The sequence below is a fragment of the Orbicella franksi genome, chromosome 5, assembly GCF_964199315.1.
Source record: "Orbicella franksi chromosome 5, jaOrbFran1.1, whole genome shotgun sequence".
Classification (NCBI taxonomy): Eukaryota; Metazoa; Cnidaria; class Anthozoa; order Scleractinia; family Merulinidae; genus Orbicella; species Orbicella franksi.
The window spans coordinates 15,109,851-15,131,129 of NC_138149.1; the positions used below are offsets into that span (position 1 = coordinate 15,109,851).

The following is a 21,279-nucleotide window of genomic DNA, read 5'->3' on the forward strand; positions in this document are numbered from 1 at the left end:
GCAGTCTCTGTCAACTGAATGGTAGATGAGCTTGATGTCTTGATTCAAGTGTCCCTGCTGTTCTTTCTGCATTTTGCTCATCAAGGTTGGCTCCAAGATTACCCCACATACACTTTATGCCTTTGTTGTCATGTTCCTTTTGCAAGTCTAGGGAAATATTCCATCCTGGCAGGCCACTGACATTGTAGGTACGGTTCCACTTCAGCTGTAGTGCTTGAGATGGGGGGAGGATAGCAATGCACTTCACTAAATACAAGAGAACTGTATAGGCATACTTATAATGGCCATGGTTCTTGTAAAGCAGTAAGGCAAGTTTGTAGGCATCAAAGAGCCTGTCACCATCTCCTTCTTTCACAGCATCCTTAAATGCAAATAACACAAGCTCAAATGCAAGTCTGGCTCTGTCATAATTGAATTTATGGTCAGCTTTATTCTCTTCCAGGGGAGTCTCATCCGCTTCTAGCTTTTGGCCATGTTGCTGCTCTTCATGTTTACAGAGACAAAGAAGTATAGAATAAATCTTAAGTGTGGGACTGTTTATCTGAACACAGTTTGTGGTTTTGTTGCACTATTAATGTTTACACTTTTCTTAAGATAAAGTGAGGGATTTTGTAGTATTGGTACACCATGTAAGCTCACCTGTTACAGGCTATTTATTGTCTTGAAGACTAAACCACAATGCACTCTGCAAAAGTAATAACCAAATGGATCTCGTATGTCAGAGCCATTATCAAATGACAGGCTGTGTGCTTCAACTTCATGCCTGAAAGGTACAAAGAGAGTACCTTTGATAAGATAACAGAGCATACTTTATTGTCTTTCAAGTTAAATCTGAAACCCAAACACTGATATTTTATGACAATATAGTTTAATATAAGCCTTTTGATCCACATCAAACTTTGCCTGTTATGGTTTAAATTTTTTAAGACAATAAGCCTTTTGTTGTCTGTCCATAGAGATTTTTTTGTCCTAATTTGCAAAATTATAATCGGGTCAAATCAGATTCAGTCGGCAACTTGTTGCTGATGACAAATTTTTCCCAACGGTAGCCTACTTGGGAAAATGAAGACAAACTAACTAGGGGTACGTCAACAGATTTGACTACGCTTTTGTCATACCATGCGTGCATGTTTTGACCTAACCCAGCCTAACTGTACTTTACTTTCATTTTAGTCATCAAGTAAGTATTATTTTTTAGCTCATGTTTTAGCGAGCAAGTGGCAATGAGTAGTTGGAAGCAATAAGAACAGGGCGGCTGTTTCATTTTATCTCAGTTTAATATGCTTTATATGCTATGCTACTTTGAAAATGACTTTTGTTTAAAATTTGGCGTGGCTTAATAATTATTTAACCAATTGCACCGGGATCTAAGAAAACAATAAACGAAAACAGAACTGTTGCCGATCAGCAAGAAGACAAGTTTTTCTTTTGCACCTTTTCATGATTAAATGATTTCACATTTCACATATTGTTGCACTGCTAAAAGCAACCAAATAAAAAAGGAATAGGAAGGAAAAAATACAATGAAGACACACTGCTTGATGTCGAGAGTGTGTGAAAAGGCGGGTTTACTTAAACTATAGTTAGGCCTCGTGTTTTGTTTTTTGGTCTATTGAAGCAAGTAAACATCACTGTTGAAGGTAAAACAATAGGTGCAATTTTCGTACCTTTTTCCATTTCAGTGATTTTATTCTCCGGTTGGCCAAAAATTCTCAAGCAAAAATCTTTATCATTGCATTCATAGAGTGAAAAACAAATGAGTGTGAATGTTTGGAATTGCCTGCGCAAACTGTTGTTTTTTCCCCTTTTTTTCGTGACAACTCCTTACCTTGCATGCACTCACATTTGTCACAGATTTGTCTTTAAACCTTGCCCATGTGACACTGTTCAAAGATAAATGGGGGCGGGCCATTCACTAAGAGTATTGGTCTGGTGTTGAAAAGCTCATAAATTTCATTCATGATGCTTGCATGTAAAACTCTCGTAAACGCAAGTTATAATTACTTTGGACAATCTCTGAGAGAAGAGCAAAGAAACATGAGTAAGTTTTATGAAACATCGAAAGCACTCGATAAGCATACAGACACTCACGGTCACATTCAGTACTTTGTCCGCTGGCATGGCTATGGAAAGAACTACGATAGCTGGGTGGAGAAAACTGATACAAACGAGTGCCTAAAACAAGTGTTCAGGACATGCCACCAAGGAACTCCAGGCTTGCTGCAGACTTTGGCAGTGTTAGTTGCAGAGAAGCTGAACATGAAGAAACCGCCAACAACCAGCATCGTGTGATGTGCGTTTGTTTTTTGATCATTCGGGGTGTTTGTGCTGTCAAGACAGGAATGAAGCCCCTGTCACTTGTAAAGACGTGGTGTGGAGAGTAGTGTGCGGTTCAACTCTTTTAAGAGGGAATTTCCACTAACTTAGAGCCGGAGGTGGCACATGATGAAAAATCAAAATTTTTCTTATTTCGTCCAGAGATGGTCAGCCTAGAACCGTGGCAGGATTTTTTCTTGAAATACTTTTTAATCCCACCAAAAACGTACAAAACTGTTGAGGCCATACCGTTTTGTAATAAACAACCAAAATGGATATGACTCGTACCTTCTCAGGAACTTTGCTCTGTATATTCCACATCATACAAAACCCAGTTTTGAGCTTAGAAATTAAGAGTGCGTGTCCACAAAAATCAAAAATTGAGCGGCAAATTTCAAAATTTCAAAATCGGTCAAACATTGGCTATTAGTAGTCCATATTGAACTATTTATTGCTATGTGGTTCATTTGTCAAATGGGGTTTTGTTTCCGCAGAAAATGACGATACTCAATTTCGGGGCCAGGCACTGGAAAATTAGACTCAAAAATTAGCCATTTTGAAGCTAACAGCTTGCCATAACTATACACCCAGAAGACATTCACTTGAATTCAGCTTATTCTACAACTTTTGCAGGTTTTATTTTACAATTCCTATGACATTTGAAAAACATTTAGAAAATACAGCGGCTAATGGTATGCTTGTTTTATCACTAACTTGTATGATATTTTTTACGTGAACAGTGCATATGCAGTGCGTTTACTGTATTCTTTTCAGGTGAATTATACTGTTTTACCGGTACAAGAGTTAATTAATTGATACCATTTCTATTTTTTAAACAGCTGCCAATTGTAAGGAATTTATGGTTTAAAGAATCAAGATTTCATCATTAATCACTAGGGGCTACGCAATTTTTGATATAAAGCCTTGAAATGAACTATTTGTCATTGTTGTTATGGTTGCTAAAGTAGTTAATGGGCATTCTGGGCCAGGTCGTGTCAGTTGACCTTGGAATTGAACCATCTTTGACCACGTTGACCTTGACCAAAGGATTTCAACCATCTTTGACCACGTTGACCCTGATCAAAGGATTTTGACCATCTTTGACCACGTTGACCCTGACCAAAGGATTTCGACCATCTTTGACCACGTTGACCCTGACCAAAGGATTTTGACCATCTTTGTCCACTTTGACCCTGATCAAAGGATTTCGACCATCTTTGTCCACTTTGACCTTGACCAAAGGATTTCGACCATCTTTGACCACATTGACCCTGATCAAAGGATTTCAACCATCTTTGACCACTTTGACCTTGGGACAATAAAACCCCCTCAAAAAAGAATTTATTCATTAAATAAATTATTCCAAAAACCTCACACAGGAGGAAACTCAGTATCCCTCGGGACGACCATCAACTTTTCTTTGACGAAACCCCTCCCCAGCCCATCCTTCAGATAGTACAGAACCGGCTCACCCTCTTTCACAATGGATCTATTGATTCTGTAAACTTTCAATGACCAGTTGGGATCTGTGGCTCTCTTCTTACCGCCTTCAAGCTCGCTAGAGGCATATAGATATCTCACGTTCACCGAAGAATTCAATCGCTTCTCTCTCAAACCAACAGGTCTCGAATATCTCATTGAACTCTTCGCATTGACCGCCTTCTCCTTTATCGCGTCAACCGGTCTCTTCCCAGTCAAACGAGTAACCTCGTTGTTCAGAGCTCTCATGACTTCTGGAAGCCTCTTCACCCATTCTCTTGATCTCTCAGAGGATTTCATGTTCATCTCTTGAGAATATTGAAAGCTGAAAAGACGTTCACTCAACGTGCGATTGAAACGTTCAACAATCCCCTGATCACAATAAACGTCCACATTTCCCGTCCTGATCCTCACATCGTGCTTCGCCATTTCTTTCCTTACTTCACCCATGAATTCACGTCCGGGTTCAACCTGAAGAACTGAAGGCCACTTTAATGGTCCTTTGTCAATTCTCTGAAAAGCCCTTGAAACTTCTGAAGACTCCTTGGAAGACAATGGTTCTGCGGCGTTGAATCTGCTCGCGACATCAATGACCATCAACGCATACTTCTAGATCTTCCTTCCTCTCAGGAGTCGGTCATGAGGGAGGAAAAGAAAATCGGCTTGATGAACTGAATTCAGGGATGAGACATCAAACTTTGGTCTCGGGATATTCTTTGGAACCGGGAGATAAATCTGCCAGATGGCCTGCTTCATCAGCCAGAGTTTTGCTTCATCCTCAGAAACTCCAGCTTCCCGAGCCAACTTCTTCACGGCATCCAATCCCTTCCAGAAACCTTTGGGGCTGCAATAAATTCTTGATAGAGTCTTGTCACTCATTTTTTATTACAGGAAATGACTCACTACCAATCCAATCGCCAGGGCCGAAGCTCCAACGTAAATTAACTCTCCCTGTTTTTGTTGAACACTCGGTTAGTAAAAGTTTCAATGTGTAGTCCGTGTTGTCGAAATTATGTTTCGCTCTATCTTTGATTTTGCAATCAGTGGCTATCCAACCCAGTAACTTTGTTCTGTTTTCTCGATATTTCTGATATTCTTTTTCATATTTTTCCACAGCGAGATCGTGTCTTTTCTTTTCTTGACTGGCTGGATCACCACTCAAATATTTTGCCAGGTAATTCCCTCCGATGAATGCCGTGGCATTGATAATTGCTCCTCCAATCATTATCGCAATGCTCGCCATTTTAATATTATTAAACCTTAATAACAATGAAAATTTATTCATTAGAAAGCTCTCCTCGAATCTCTTTTCTTAACATGATCATCGCAGCCTCAACAAATAAGCAGAAAGTGGCAAATCTGAAGGCGGAAACAGTTATCTCACTCATTCAACTTTATTTAACTTGGTAAAATCTTTTGATCTTCGAGATACCGTTTTGTAGCGATCGAAGCCGCCACTATCACCGTGAATTTACATAATTCATCAAATTCACTGAAGGATCAGAAGTCATCAGCTCTCTGACGACTTTTTTTGCTATCCATCCATATCCAGCCGCTATTCCAGTGATCGTCGCGACATCAGTCAATGTTTTTACAAGCTTATTATCAGACATTTTAGAGGATATAATAAATATAGCTCGCTTGAGTCGCAGACGCTGTTGCTGACCATGGGTTTTATTTTTGATGATGTTTGATCTTCGCATCGCTCGCTTCTTGCGGGAACTTCAGGCACACTCTCTTGCTCAATCTTTTTAGGTTTAACGAGAGACATCACCTCTTCTCTCTTGAGATATAACCCAGCGAGACGATACTCACCGCTGCAAGAACTTGAGTGAGTGAGAATGAAGAAAAAGGAGAAGAATTTCCATTATTTTCATTTTTAACATTCGAGCCAATATGAGTTCCTTTCTGACATGCGGCCAACCGCTCTCTCGTTCCTGACTCGCATTCCGCCTCAAGAATGTTTATTACATCTTTCAAGGCTTCTAGCTCAGTCATTTCCATTTTAGTACTCGAGATTAATTTCAAAAGGATGTCTTAGGGAGAAAATTAGTTTTGAATATTCCTTTTTTTTCAACTCGGAAATCTTTTTCAACCTCTCAAATTTCGTCAATCCTCCTCCGTAATTGTCAAAAATCTCTTTCATGTCCCTCCGAGAAGGGTATAGAACAGGACCAAAAAGGTGATATTCTTGCAGAATGGCTTGGCGATGCTCGTCATCTGCTGAGTTGTTACCCAGACCTGATTCCACTGTCTCGTGCTGAATGCCAAGTTTACCAACTCATTCATCCTCTTTTTCACATTCTTCGAACTGGTGCAATCATCGAGAATGATCAGGGAATTTGTTCCCTCAAACACGAAACTCACTATCCTCAGCCAATCATCGATTTGATCTTGATTAGGAGACAACATGAAGAAATCTCTGTCATCCTCGGCAAAACCCTGATATATCCTATTGAATGTATAAGTCGGACAGAGAAGGATCACGTAGTCAAACTTTCCTCTGAATTCATTGCTTAGTATTTCGACCAAATATTTGGTCTCTCCCGAGTTCATGGGACCGACTATCAATGCTTTGAACAAGGGGGGAATTTCATATATCCCATGATGCATTGCTTCGAACTATATTATCAACTGTTATGTACCACGTGATCTTCTCATTTCAAAATGGACGCGATCAAGGAAACACGATGGCAGGCTGAACAATTCCGAAATCAAAACCTTCTTTACCTTTATTGTGTTGATTTAAGTTATGTTTTTGAACTCACAATTCCCAGTTTGCCGTTCTTAAAATTGGAGTGCGTGTTTGCACATGTTTGTTTCCCGTCTTCTCTCTCCGAGAGAAGAATGGTGGTTTTACCTCGAAGTCATAAACTGCTCGGCAAGCTGAAAGACATTACTTCACTGTGTGTTATTGAGACAATTTCAAGCGTGGATTTCGAGGTAATAAACCTATTCTTTCTTTACTTGATTAACCTATAATTTTGTAAGTGTTTGAGTTTCGATTGTATTTAATGCGTGTACTTTTACGTGGTTTGACAGATTCATCCTGAAGAAGTGGAAGACGACAAGGGTACGTTGTTGATTTGGGATTTTCAACTCCAGGAGACGAACCTTTCCGTAACATCATCTCGATGTCTTGTTCGTCTGAAGATTCCTAGTGCACCGAACAACATTCCCTCGATGCCTCCGTTAGACTTGACAGTCGTGGACTGCAACTGCAGTAATTTTCCCCGACGAGGAAACGTCCTTTTAGAAATTGTAGCACAGGGCCCCGCAAGAGGGATACAAAAATTATCAATCTCTGAAAACAATCGTTCAGAAGACGATGAGGTAAACATGGAAGGAAACTTGAGTGAAGAGGAAGATGAGGAGGGGTTCGATTTTGACTCTAGTGTTCCCAACCCCAGCAATGGTGCAAGAGAGTTCATTCCTGATGCGAGTGGTCCTTCGGGTAAAGCGGCTGAAGATTCATGTACCTTATTCACGGAAACTTTCACTTTGAAAGGCAGCAGCTTTCATGAGCATTTCCAGCTTGGTCTAAAGATGTGCAAAGAGGCCTTAATTAAAAAGGACACTGTCCCAGTGAAGCTCGTTTATGAGCCCATTAACCGAAGAGACGAGAACGCTATACTTGTTCACACTGAATGTGTCAACACATGGAGACCAATCGGCTATATACCTGGTATCAAAGTACCCAAAGTAACACAAGCCATTGAAGACAAAGAAATAACAAAGATTGTGTTAACAAATGTAAAATACCAGTTTATTTTTCCTATTTCAAGTTTTAAGTACTTTGCCACAATCTCAATCACTAAGGAAAAGTGGAGAAAAAACAGAGACTCCTATAAGTTTAATGACGATATTTGATTTGTCATCAGTTTCCATGAGTACATTTCGACTCTTCAAGACAGACACCATTGTGCGCACTTACTGTATGTGTTTGTCCTGCTTATGAGCTTAGTGACTGAATAACAGCATGCAGAGACCAACCCGGTGTCCCAATTTGGAGGTGTCAGTGAATGAAGGGTTGATTGTTGCATAAATGGATATTTTGTTGCCTTACATTATTAAGAGCAAGGTTTCAAGAAATATTTTGCATTTCTTTGGTCACGAAACTTCTTTCTCCCCAAACAGTGTTCAATAGAGCTGTCACTCTATTGAACATCATCAAATCTATCCCAAATTCAATTTAATTATCACATTAATTATTATAATTGGACACCATCACTTCAACTAATGACTAATAAGTAACTTTTTATTTAGTTTAGTTCTGTTAAATCAGTTCAGCATCTTTTCTTAAGGTAATTTCCTGTAAACATTTTTTCACTCAAACTCACAGCATTGGAATAATTTAACTACAGAAACATCTTGATATGGCACTAACTTGCCAATAATAATAATTCAAAAGTATATTATAGTGGTTAAATTTTGAAATTTTATATTGCATGTAAACTGTTGTGTCCATGTTACAAGGGATAAGAAATTTGATGGACAATGTTGCAACTGTTAAAAAATGTATGGTAGCTCATGTTGCTCTTGTTAATGTTATAAATAAATGACTATCACATGAATTTGATAATATTAACCTTGTGATTTTTTTTACAATACACGACAGCACTGATACGAGACAAGAAACCTAGAAATAAGCGCAAATGCTTGAGATAAACACTTTTCCTGATTCAAAAATGGACAAAAATTTTAACAAACAATATTATTAATCTGACTTAACATGAGGTTTTTTTCCCTTCCTTTCCATTGGCTGAGATCCCACTGCATCACCTTCAAATAAGTCCAGACAACTCTTATTTATAAAATCTGATTTACAACTACAACCTGTAAGTTGCTTCAGAACCCACAGTTTAAAAATGGTGTTTTGACTGAGATAGTATGAGAACAAAGTATAAATAACTATTATTAATTTAACATCCACGCATACTTGAGTATCCCTTTACTCGTTAGAGTGTCATTTGGCAAACAACGTCATAACTTTGTGAACATTTGACAGATTTCTATGAATTTTTAGCCCATGAAAATTGTCATGTAAACATCCGCTCATTGAAGGCATAACCTTCCTATCTAAGACATGTTTGACAACACCCACACATTTCCACCTCCTTCATTGCTACTGATGAGCATCTCAGTGGTTGCAAATGGTATATTGCACACAGGCAGAAGAAAGTCTTAATTTGCTGATTTGGGAAAAACTGCCATTTGCCTTAGGGGGTGAAGAGTTATAGGCAGTACCTAGTAATAGATGTAGGTGATGAGGCATGACCATTGCACACCTATTAGGCAAGTAATGTATTATTGGGTGCAGCTGTACTGGCCCACTGGGCACCTGGATTTCAAAATACTATTCATGACCTACTTATAAAGCTAAAAATAATCTAATAAATATGCTAAATAATGTTAACAAGCCAATGCACAACCCTTGTACCCAATTTCTTGACAGAATATACCAGATTACCATGGGATGGTATTATTGATGATGACTCAAAACACACTTATGCAAAGAAAGGTACTACTTTGTCCATAATAATTATTGGGGATTTGCTTGATACCATTATTTAGCATCAATTGATGAGGAGTAAGTTAACAACATAATATTTATTTAGCTAGGTGCTGGAGGAAGATAATTTCCAGGCCTATGGAATGACTGGCGTATGGTCTACCGATGATGGGCAGGAAGATGAGCTCTTCCCACAACAAATATTGAACTATCCTCCCTCTGATGTATTCACAATCGGTGTCGACGCAAAGGGTGATTCCGTGCATCCACATCTTCATCAGCATCTGGTCTGTTATCAAATGAGGGATACGCCTCATCTGAATATCGTTCATTCAGTGTCCAGTAATGGAACGGTAAATCTGCATCCATTCGTTTAGAGAACTCCCTGATTAAAATAATAATGAATGAGAGTTAACACAAAATCATGTCAGATCTGCTAAAATGTGGCTTGTACATACCTGTAGTGATAAAAGTGGCCCAAATTTATTAATAGGCAGAGTTGCTGCATAAAGCTTTAAAACTTAGAAGGTTGAATAATGATAAAGCAGTCCACATAAAATTCCTGGGATTCCATGTTACGTATCTGACAATCATTTTGTTTCACTACTTGCTGTATTAATGTAAATAACAAGATTTTATTACCTGATGCTCTTGGGCCAATATGGCTTGAACTGCTTTAATGTAAAGATGGAACCCAGATCCCTATGACAAACACAGAAGTAGGCCTCAAGGTCATCTGTTTCAGCAGCCCTGGGGTGCTCTTCATACCCAACTACTCCATTAGCCATGTGGCGGAGCTCTTGACTCTCTATGTTTGTGGTCACTTCAATCACTGTCTCTTGGGAAAAACCCCGTATGCCTCCAACAGGCCTTTTAGAAATTAAAAGAAGTACATCTTTCAGAATGATAAATACAATGCTTGCAATAAACCCTGTAACAACAGGTATCACAGCTGAAATTAAATAATTTATTTATTTGGTTGATTGCTGGTGCATTGCCAAACCAGAATTTTAATTAGATTTATATGTAGGAAATTTTGAAACAAATCAGCAAGAGTTAAACTGCTTGATCAAGAATAATAATATTTGGTAAACAAATTGCAGTACTATGATTGTCTTCTGTGGGTCAATGCTTTTTTTGTTGTTTACCTAACAGCAAACGAAACAGTATTTAGCTTTGTTACATCCTCTCCTGAAATTGTCTTTAAACAAAGATAGCCAGCAGGAAACTTGCAGGGCAACCCTGGTATTTTAGAATTTCAATGGTAAATAGACCTGTACAAAAACTAACCCTGAATGAATTCCAGTACTAGGCACATGAAAACACAGCTGTCCAAGCATGCAACTTAAATTTGACAAAGCTTGAACATCCAATATCAAGTAGTTGAAGATAACACAACTTTCAAAAAAAAAGCTATACCTGTTTATGTCAATGGTTGAAAAGTCATAGCACTCGTCATACCAAGACATCCACTCTTCCAAGATGAAGTTCAACATTTGGTAGTTGAACCTGCATCGCTGGAGCTGGCTCAAACCCTGACCATCAGAAGACTCATGCCACTGAGCAACAATCCTTACATAGTTTGCCTCTTCAACATTGCCATGCCTCTGAAGCGAATCTGCAACATGATATGAAAGGAGACATTCTGCATCCTTTACACTTTGGCGTTGTTTGCCAACCAGGGCTGCATGTGTGAGACTACTGAGTGGGTCAGCTAAGACATCTGAAAAGGCCTCATAGTTAAAGGCCTCATATCCACCATCTCTGATATGTTGAGCAATTCTCTTTAGGAGATGGTTGTGATCAGCACGATCATGTCGAACACTACTGGTAACAGGGTCAACCTCTGGAACATACAGATGCTGAGTGAAATCCACTCCTTCTTCTTGCAGTTCCCTTACCCTGTTCCTGAAAGTGTAGGTGGCAACCAAAGACCTCAGCTTGTCAAGAAGGGATTCTTCAGTATTTTTTCGGAAAGGATAGGGAGTATATCCTGCAGGGACAAGCTTTCCTCTCATGTATGGGACAGCATCCTCCACACTTAGCCCACTATGGATTAACTCATCAAGCTGCAACACTACATGGTCTGGAATGGCACTGTTGGGTCTGGCAACAATAGGACTCCCATCTGCTGCAGCTGAAAATAAGATATCATGGACTATATAGAATATGTTGATGAACAAAACCCCATAAACAATTATCAATGCCATGCATGCATTATTTTGAAGCTGCCACAGGCAATGCTTCATCAGACTAAGAACTTGCTAGTAAACACACCCAGAAAAAACCCAGGTCTGATTGCCCAGGGCAAGTAACTTTTGCTCTTGGGCAAATGAAAATGGAAGATTGTTGGTCCAGTGGTCAAGCGAAAGTAGCAAGTGATATTTTACCAGGGACAACTGGATTTCAAATATTTATTTTAAACTGTTTGACACCAGACATCAGTAAAGACCACTGAAACTATATACATCTAGTGCAGTTAAAACATATCCGTACTATTTTCATCAGTACTGCATTTCTGTAAAACAACTTACTGTTGGTCAAAATCAGCATTTCTAGCAAAGTGTCTTTTCTCAACTTTTGTACACTTTCCCGGGCATCATGGATTAACTGCCATAAGTGAAGAGCCCTTGTTTCACCTCTTGATTGAAGAGAACAGAACTCTCCATCTGTAACAGTGCCTACAGGAGATAGAGGATGGCAATAGCAAATAAATTATCCCAGAATTTAACACTGAGTGTTACAAACTGGAACTAATCTTTATAAATGATAAAATGAGGAAAAATTGGTATAAACTGTTTGACATTGAAATGTTGATTTAATTTAACCATTCTGCTTTCCAAATATTAAACAACTTTAAATTCAATAGCATTTATTATTAATATTAATGTTGTTTTGTTAGTTAATTTTGTTAAACTCATCCAAGTCAATATTAATTAATTACAGGAAAAAGACCTGTCTTTTAAAACAAAAGTGAATGAAATTTCTAGCCGAACTACCATTCATATCACGCTTACAAACAAGATTTAGTCCTCTGTCTTGCATTACTCATGTCATGAGCAACATCATATCATTATTCATATCATGCTTACCTACAAGATTTAGTCCTCTCTCTTGCATTACTCGTTTTACATCCTTGTTCAGATCATGAATATACTGGTCCCTCAAACTCCGGTAAGGAACATATCTAATTGGCAGGGCATACAGCTTATGGCTCCTTCTTTCGTCAGAGAGCATTAGGACCAAAACATGAGTTGCTGCTATTCTCTTCTTTTTGAACAGGTTTCGAAGGTAAGTTTTGGCCTCGGAAAACAGCCCTCTAAGAGAGGTCCTGATGGCCCCCAGATCATGTCCTATGACTGGGTTTAGGTAGCTAAGTTGCTCCTCGTATGCCCCCTTCAGCTGTTGAGCTTGCTGCAGAAGTGTTTGAAACTCCACAATGTTCCAGTTCACACTCTTCAGCTTTTCTTCAGGTGTTGACCTGTTGTCAAATTTCTTCCTATAATCTTCAACAGCTGACTTGAAACCCTCATCAAGGAAAGGGATGTCATCAGCTAACCTGTCAACACACTTTCTTAATTCCACCTCAAGACCATGCCGGGTTTGGACCACAGTTAGACTACCCACCAAGCTTACTCTACCATCATACACCCTCCGCAACTCCTGCAACTTCCCATCACCCAAGTCCACATCTCCATTCCACACCCCCGAAACAGACTCCATCAATGCCTCCTTAAGGTCAGTAGCATCCAGCTTCAACCAGAATCTACCCTCTGGATTTGCTTTCTTTAGCTGATCAAATGCTGCCACCTGTGAAGGTTATAAAATTAATTTAATATCTTAATTTAATATCACACCAGCACCAGGTTCATCAAAACCACATTAATCCAACTAACCTGAGATAAGCCACAATTTTGATTCTTGTTTTGTGACTTTTTGAGGAGGCTTTCTGTTTATATTGTTTGGTCGTCAATTTTGAATTTGAATAGTCTCAAATATAAGCAGTGAAAAACATTTCTATTATTACTCTGGTTAACTTTTAATCCTGGGTTAGCATTAGCTAGCTTTTGAACAACCTGGTCCAGTATTCCAAAGTAATGACAGTAACTTTAAACTATACACATTCCATACAAAACACATGCTTAATGATCACAAGAAAACAAATTGGAACCTCAAAAACTAGTATTATTGTTTGAGACTGTTCTTAGAGATAATGTTTACTATTAGGTAATTGAAGGTCATTGTGTGTAAATGATATTACTCTTAGTTTCCTCCAGTCACTCCAGACCAGAACTGGATGTTTACAAAAACTCCTTTGAAAGAATACAATGAAACAAACCAGAGACCTGCACATCAGTTGTTGAAGTAAACAATGACTTCTTGTCTGTTCTGTATTGAGTTGCTTTACTTGAGCAGGGAACATTTACATGAGCCTGCATAAAAAGCCAAAAAAAAAAATGAAATCATGGTACATCAGAAGAACAGAAGGGAACAGTACATGTATATCAATAAAGCTAGCAGTCTTCATTCGTGCATAATTAAAAGAACCAAGTTGATGCTCAGCACAACTGCACTAACAACATGCATTTTATACTAATGGAAGCAAGATTATCACCCATTATACATTTTTCAGAGCACAGAAACGCTAAGTGGGAAAATACTTTTAGACTCAAATTACCTTAAGTGGGTCTCTCATATCCTGTGGATCAAGGCCACTCCACATTGGACCAGCTAAGAGCCTCTGCATTCGTTCCGGGAATTCAGTAACCATGGTTTCATGCCATAATCTAAAGTCTTCAGGTTCTTTGATCTGTAGAAGAGAAAATTAAGATCAAAACTTTGTTGAGAGTGAGCAGAAGAATTTTATAGCAGTTTTAAATATTGGTGGCATGTAAGCAAAGCACTGAAAATAATCAATAAAATTAAGATCAAATCAGTACTAACAATTTCAACACTAACAAGGTACAGACAGAACAGGCAGGCACATGACATTTGTGCATGTGAAGTATTCATTACAGGCCGGGTTGCATTAACCAAGGCAGCATCTGATGAAATGATATTGTATGTGCTACTAATATTTGCACTACTGAATTAGCATCTCCAGTAACTACACTCTTCCTGATATGACAAACTTATCAAACTTATGAGAAGATACAGACTGGGTTGTTACCTGCATGACATTTGTGCATGTGAAGAATTCCATACAGTACTGCATTAAACCAAATGGCATCCGGTGGATTGGTATAAGGGGACCTGACTTGTCTGGTCTGTCCTGTGCCAGTCCTTGGCAGAATTTAAACACCAAATTCACCTTGTTATTATCCTCCAACCTCTTCATTGCCTCAAGAGAAAGCTGGATGAATGATCTTGGATTTGATGTGATACCTTTCTTACAAGCTACCCACGTGTACAACTTGTCCAATATGGCTATCACATCGACAAACTCCTTCTGTTCAAACAAGTTAAACATAATGCCTGTAATTGCAGACACAAAGGAATCTCCTCTTGTGCCACGTCCAAGAGATGCCAAGCCTTCCACTACAAGATCACAGATCTGATTAGCGGTAAGGCTCTTCATTTTCCCGAGTAATGCTGGTGAGACACTGAGGGGTTGCCTTTCTTCAGGGGCAGAATGACCTGGCGATTCCTCCATGTAACACTCTACCGTGATACCAAGGGCATCTTCCGCCTCCGACACAGTTTTGTATTTACGCTTCAGCTCACACATGACTTGCTGCCGAATACTGCTACCTATGGGAGTTCAAGATATATCTACATTATAACTGTGTGAAATAAAACCCACATCATGCATCAGTGGTGCCCTCAAGGCATGTAGGATACAAACTACATGTATAATAGAATAACATCAGTTTTCGATATAACTAGCAGAAATTCCCGGCATATGAGGAACTAGCCAGAGCTCTTTAAAAACGAGGTAATTTGAAATAAAAGCAAGCAGTTATTGACATTAAATAACAGGCCAATAAGTTGTTGGATATAGTATATTTATATTCCTCCATATTATTAAGAATGAAACATCGTAATATTTTTTTTTGTCACATGGATAACACAATAATTCAAGAACTAATAAAGATGCAGGTATGCACAACTAAAATATTTGGCAAAGGAAAACCCTTGATAAGGAAATTAAGGAAAATAAAATTACAAAAAAGTTACAAAAAAGTTACAAAAAATTACTAACAAATTTGGAAAAAAACAGCTAAATCATAATGTTGTCTCAGATATAATAAATAATTAAATACATAGATAAATACATAAATAAATAATAAATAACTAATATTTGACTAACAAGCAGCAGCTTTATTCCAGTAGTCACGGCGATTGCCGAATGTGGGCCATTCAGAGCCATCTTTTTTTAACTCATCAAAGAGAGCAACAAACTGAACCAAGGCGACCTGCTCCTTTTTTTGCCATGAGAAAGATATCCTCGAGGTTGATGGTAACTGTTTCGGACTTTTTGGCGATCTTACCAACCTAGCCCTTTGAAGGAGGCGACGTGATGCCTGATATAGGAAAAACAAAATTACAAACACATTTGAAAAATCTCATTTCAGTTAGCAGAAACTTAGCTGGAACTACATACAAGCCCACGTTGAACTTATAACAGAGAAAAATGATTTATACCTTCCGTGAAGGACTTGCCCTTTCTCCAAAGCCAAGTGTACGCCTGGCGGGTGAGTGACTACTTTCAGTGATCTCTTCACGAGATTTTTTGTCGGCTGGTTTGTGTGGAGTGTTGCCAGTCGCCACGTGCGATCACTTCTGCGATCCACCATGGTGTATAAAAACAATATTCATCTAAAAGAATGATTTACAGACATTTAAATATACACAGGGAATTAACGTGAACACATATGAAATATTAAAAGCGCTTTTAACAGGGTCAATAAATATAAATAAGCGAGCACACGGTGAAATTGGCGCAATATTCGCGGCATTCGTACTACAGAATTCAACACCTTCGCTTTGCATTTTGGCGGAGAAACGGTTGAAAAATTCCGAATTTCGTAACGGACAAACTTGTTGAAATCGCGAAGTCAAAAGAGGTCAGAGAGGTCAACTAATATCACATATCTCTTCTCTGCCTACATGAATAATCTTTTCAATGCAAACTCAACTGAAAAAGTCACACTCACCTGATTGTTTAAGAGCAGTCAACCATTCCTTCATTTGCAATGCAAAACAGTGAAACAAAGAGAGGTCCTAAACAGAGAGAATATGAAATCTATTGAGCAGTGAAACATTTCTTTGCGTCATGGAAGCATAAAAAAAATAAAGGCGATCTTTTCAACTTACCTGAAGTAAGCTCCGTTGCAGAGAAACGCCGAATAAATTTCACAGTCAAAACCGTCGAAAACTCGAAAGCGTGGGGCATGAAGTGAATAAAACGCCGCAAAGCGTCATGGGATATCTGAAAATCCCCCCCTTGCTTTGAACGGAATATTATCTGGATTCATTTTACTATTTTTTATTCTTCTGTGACCATGTGCATAACTTTGAATTCCATCCCTCATTATCACTCTCTTGTCATCATCACGCGCAAGGGTCACCTTGTTGACCATCTCTGTGAAAATCTCATGCCGATGTGATCTGATCACGTTCATCTTTCTCATCTGAAGTTTTTCCTTGAACAAGCAGTCTTTATAATCCTGATGTGAAATTTTCTTTTTTACAACAGACTTTTTCACTCCCTTGCACTTCTCTTCTTTTCCAATGTGCATTTTGAAACTGTATAATTTAGCTCTTGATCCAACGAACTCTTCAATGATCTTCCCCACCGCCTCATCTTTCATCATTCCAATGACTTTCTTGTTGCATCTTTGAATCCCACTCCGATGATCTGCTGGAAAATCACTTGTGTCAAACTTACCTTCAACGTTTGACTTGATGTCTTCATAGAAATCTTCAGTCTCAAGCTCATACATCAGACTGTCGATGTCCATGAATAATAATTTTGCCCTGGATCCATACTTCTTATTCATGTAGTCGTAATGAAAGTCGTACATCAACGTCTTACTTATTTCGAGAATACTCATTCCACAATAGACTGGTTTGTTGAGGACCAGCTTCATTCGTTTCATGTGAATCGCGACCAAATTTCATCAAATATTGTCAAATGCTTGAAATTCGGTCTCGCTGATAACTTTTCTGCGGACTTCCTATTATTGACTAACTTCACATTGACTCGTTTCCTGATGTTCTCCATCGTCTCCCCAAAGACGGAGTTGTTCATCAACTTGAAGAAATCTTCTTCGAAGCTGTTCTTTGCTCCTTTCCTGAGATCCGCGTTTTTCTCAATATAACTTTACAACCATGGCTTCTCATCAAATCAGATCCCATGATGAATCTTTTTAAACTTCATTCCAAGCGCGAGGCACTGCTTCATGAAGTTCCTCAGGGTACTCCATGTCCACCTCGAGGATGCAAGGAATGTTTTCACAGTTTTCCATCTCTCTCTCAGTCATCCATTTGAATCCACCCACTGGAAGTGGTTCACACATCGCCCATCCATAAAGATTATTGCATCGAGATATTGAATGAACTTGCTCGGTTTGGTACGATCATAATCTTCACCCATGTATTTATTATTGGCCCTTCCAAAATGATTCGAGATCATTGAGATTCCTCCATGCGCTCCCCTTTCAAATAGAAGTAACATGTCAACGTCGGTCAACAATTCAAGATCCACTCCAGTCATTTTCAAAGCGGCATCCCAGGCCAAACCGGGGGCGGTGAAATACCAAGCGGGATTGAGATCATAATTGTCAAGACAGACGTTTCTGAATTCTTCAAAGACGTCAGTGAGGAGGAGGACATCGGATTTGAGATACAGATCGTGATATTCACCCAAGTTCTCAATCTCAAACTCATTCCACACTCTCTCAGCGTGATGGTAATCCTCATCAGAGATGTGAGAATCATTGAGTCTCAAATAAAATGCTTCTTTAGGAGGCAATTGATTTTCTTTGAACTTTTTGAAATCACTCGTGTAATCGTAAGGATAAACTCCCTTTCTCGTGAGCAACTGAATCTTCTCAGGGAAATGTTTCTTGGTTAAGCAGAGATGTGTGACAATGGATTCACAGACAAGATTACTGACGAGACCATCAAGGGAGGAGGCCATAAATTTGAAGCTATCTATGAATCTGATCTCATGCTTGATTTTGACTTCTTTTCCATCCTTGTTTTCATAAGATCCCACTTCAATTTCTTTGCTGAAGCTGATGTATTTTTTCTCATTATTCAGAGTGCATGTCATGTCCCCCTCGCTCTTGCCGAGATTCTTGATGAACAAATGTGAGTCGTAATTGGTGAGGTTATGAAATATCACGGGAGTGAACTTTGGCTTCTTGAAATTCAAGTTACATATTTTATGCACGGCTCCTCGATATTTTCCCGTGAAATGACAGTGATCTCTGACCTTGTCAATGACTCCATTTTATTCAATGGTAAATCACAGATCCAACATTTCTCTGCTCGGTTGAACTTGATCCTTTCCTCATCAGTGAATATCATCTTCTTGGAAAAGTTGAATTCTTTGTGAATCTTTTTGATATCTCTTTCAAGCCTCTCAACGAAGATCCGACTGACGTCTTCATCTTCACTCTCTGCTCTGTAGATGACAGGTTCTTGAGACCACATCTCATCGTCGAAGCAAACTATGTGGTAACAAAACCCACATGGCATGTGCTTTTGATCGCTCCGTGAAACTCTTTTCACCATTGGGTTCACAAGTGTTGATCAGTTTGACCACTGCTTCAAATTCCACGTAGATGACAAAGGGAACCCTTATCGAGCGACAATGATTTTTGAATTTAATCTTCTCACCATCCTTAGGCATGATAATATTCTCCTCCTCATTTTTCCAACAATCCATTTCATGCCTTTCCAATCCATCTTCATCGTTGAAGTGATTCATGCAATTTCTGCAGAAATACAATTTTCCATGATAAGCTGTTGCATGTATTGATACCAATCTGCTGAAGTCCTTTATCACGCAGTAGTGACCGCACTCTTTTCCTTTCCCATCACTTATGAACAATAAATTTACTGCATTCTTTTTCTTGCTGAATCTCTTAGGATATATCCTCCTTGCCTCATAACCGTATACATTGACTGAGATCCCCTGATTTCGTTTTTCAAATGTGGATATATCATCTATCTTCACGGGAAATTCAATTCCAGTGAAATCAAGATTGTTTTCATATTCCCTGAGAGAAGAAAGTCTTTCGGGATGATTTTTAGAGGGATGCAAATGCCTCAGAACGGACCATTTGAAACATTGGTTATCATCCTTGTTTTGGATATTAATCACGGCTTTCTTTCCTTTAAGGAATTTTGGCAGTTTGATATAAGATGAACCTCTCAGGGGGATGTAATCAACCAGATGAACGTCAAGAGATAGGACTCTCTGAAACCTCCAATTGCTCCCTTGTTGATTGAAATTTTGAATTCTTTCTTCAATGGTGTCCACCATGACGTTGTATAGCTCGGATTCATTGGTCGCCTCAAGATTCACGATCGTCTTGGTTTGGAAATGCGCTTCAAGAATTTTAATCTCTTCACTGAATAATTCTTGTCTTGTCATCTTGGAATTTAAGATCAACATCACCCTTGTCTGACGATTCTCTCTCATGAGTCGCAATACTTCTGTTTTGCATCTTTGCATGAACTCCCTTGGTCCACTGAATGATGGACCTAAAATCCTAAATTGTCTTGTGAAACTGCACAATGCACTTGCAGTCTGAGTGACCGTGAATTGGGGGTGTCGTCTATTTATCTCTTTGATCCTGTTGATTTTCATCTCTCGCTCTGTTTCCTCCAATTCCAAGGTCAACTGACACGACCTGGCCCAGAATGCCCATTATCTAACTACTGCTAATTATAAAAAAGTTGTGATACTAATTATAGGAATTTTCCCACTGTCTGTCTCATGCTATGCAGCTCAGCAATGGCGCTTTCATGCTCTTTTCAGAGAATAACTGGAACAGACTGCTCATTTGATAGGCTAGATAAAAGCAAGAGCCTTGAAATTGTTACTTTACACAATTGCTCAAAGGATATTTAGAATCATTGTTCTCACTGATCATTTTCTGGAGTGACAACGGAAAGTGAACTTATACTTGCTAGAGTGGGTATTTTCTGCGAGGACAAGACGCAGAGATTAGACACAATCTGCCCACACCACAGACATGAACTCGGACTTAGCTGGCGGCGAAACACTTTCAAGTGCTGTGTGCCACAAATCGTATCCCAACATGGAGCAAATTGAATGTGAGAGGTCTCAGAGATACGGTTAAGAGAAGGAGCATTTTTACGTATTTGAAAGATCAGGAAGCCAATTTTTATTTTCTGCAAGAAACGTTTTCCAAAGTAAGCAACGAAGCCGTTTGGAGAAATGAATGGGGAGGTGAAATTTACTTTTCTCACGGGACTTCTCATAGCAAAGGTGTTTGTATCTTGATTAATCGAATTTATTCAATAAAAGTATTTTACGCTTTTTTTTGTGCAGTGTTTTATGATTTTTTTTGTTTCATGATTTACAAATTTGGTCATGAGAACTACTTCGTCTTTCCTCTCAACACGTTCCTCCCTGCCAACAGCGTTTTCCTCATCTGCCTCATCCGTTTTGCTTTCTTCTTGAATTCTTCCAGTGAGATCCTCCAAAGGAGCTGCATTGTTTAGGAGTGTCCGTTGCCCGTAGGCGCTGATGAGCAGAGTGCCTGGGTTATCCTTGGTCGACTTTGCTCCGATGCTCAGTTGTCGTGTGCTGTTACCATAGGTTGTTGCCTGATGCCTGATCTTCACCACATCCTCTTTGCTTCCTTTTCTTGCCACAGGACAAGGGACCTTTGGAATGTCTTCAAAGCTAAACATCCCTTTAGGAACATCATAATAGGAGTCTTGCAAGGTGAAATAGCTGAAGCCACAATTGCTAATTCGCGTGAGAG

The 21,279-nt window shown here is 39.0% G+C and overlaps 3 protein-coding genes across 4 annotated transcripts; all 3 read right to left on the bottom strand.

Moving 5' to 3' along the window:
• Positions 1-9,563: 9,563 nt before the first annotated feature.
• Positions 9,564-15,410, bottom strand: LOC145486341 (uncharacterized). 2 transcript variants are annotated; one of them, XM_081464977.1, is made up of 9 exons: positions 14,478-15,410; positions 13,986-14,117; positions 13,654-13,740; positions 12,400-13,117; positions 11,842-11,988; positions 10,727-11,444; positions 9,950-10,177; positions 9,752-9,765; positions 9,564-9,653 (listed from the first exon to the last, which is right to left on the bottom strand). In XM_081464977.1, the coding sequence occupies exons 1-9, from the start codon at positions 15,033-15,035 to the stop codon at positions 9,640-9,642; spliced, it is 2,616 nt and encodes an 871-aa protein (XP_081321103.1). In that variant the 5' UTR covers positions 15,036-15,410; the 3' UTR covers positions 9,564-9,639. The 2 variants fall into 2 exon arrangements, with proteins under 2 accessions (XP_081321103.1, XP_081321104.1); XM_081464978.1 differs by lacking the exons at positions 9,564-9,653; positions 9,752-9,765 and having other exon boundaries at positions 10,088-11,444.
• A 237-nt stretch (positions 15,411-15,647) lies between these two features.
• Positions 15,648-17,416, bottom strand: LOC145487312 (uncharacterized). The gene has a single exon (XM_081466065.1). It carries the CDS (start codon positions 17,407-17,409, stop codon positions 16,729-16,731), a length of 681 nt encoding a protein of 226 aa, XP_081322191.1. The 5' UTR covers positions 17,410-17,416; the 3' UTR covers positions 15,648-16,728.
• A 1,555-nt stretch (positions 17,417-18,971) lies between these two features.
• LOC145487311 (uncharacterized) lies at positions 18,972-20,132 on the bottom strand. The gene has a single exon (XM_081466064.1). The coding sequence runs from the start codon at positions 20,130-20,132 to the stop codon at positions 18,972-18,974; it is 1,161 nt and encodes a 386-aa protein (XP_081322190.1).
• Positions 20,133-21,279: the final 1,147 nt, after the last annotated feature.

Excerpts from the sequence above, each read along its gene's own strand:
- LOC145486341 (XM_081464977.1), bottom strand. The coding sequence starts at position 15,035 with ATGTGTGAGCTGAAGCGTAAATACAAAACTGTGTCGGAGGCGGAAGAT. Across the intron at positions 14,118-14,477 it reads CATGCACAAATGTCATGCAG|ATCAAAGAACCTGAAGACTT; the intron begins GTAACAACCCAG and ends TCTCTTCTACAG. Across the intron at positions 10,178-10,726 it reads TCAACCATTGACATAAACAG|GCCTGTTGGAGGCATACGGG; the intron begins GTATAGCTTTTT and ends AATTTCTAAAAG.
- LOC145487311 (XM_081466064.1), bottom strand. The coding sequence starts at position 20,132 with ATGAAAATCAACAGGATCAAAGAGATAAATAGACGACACCCCCAATTC.
- LOC145487312 (XM_081466065.1), bottom strand. The coding sequence starts at position 17,409 with ATGAAACGAATGAAGCTGGTCCTCAACAAACCAGTCTATTGTGGAATG.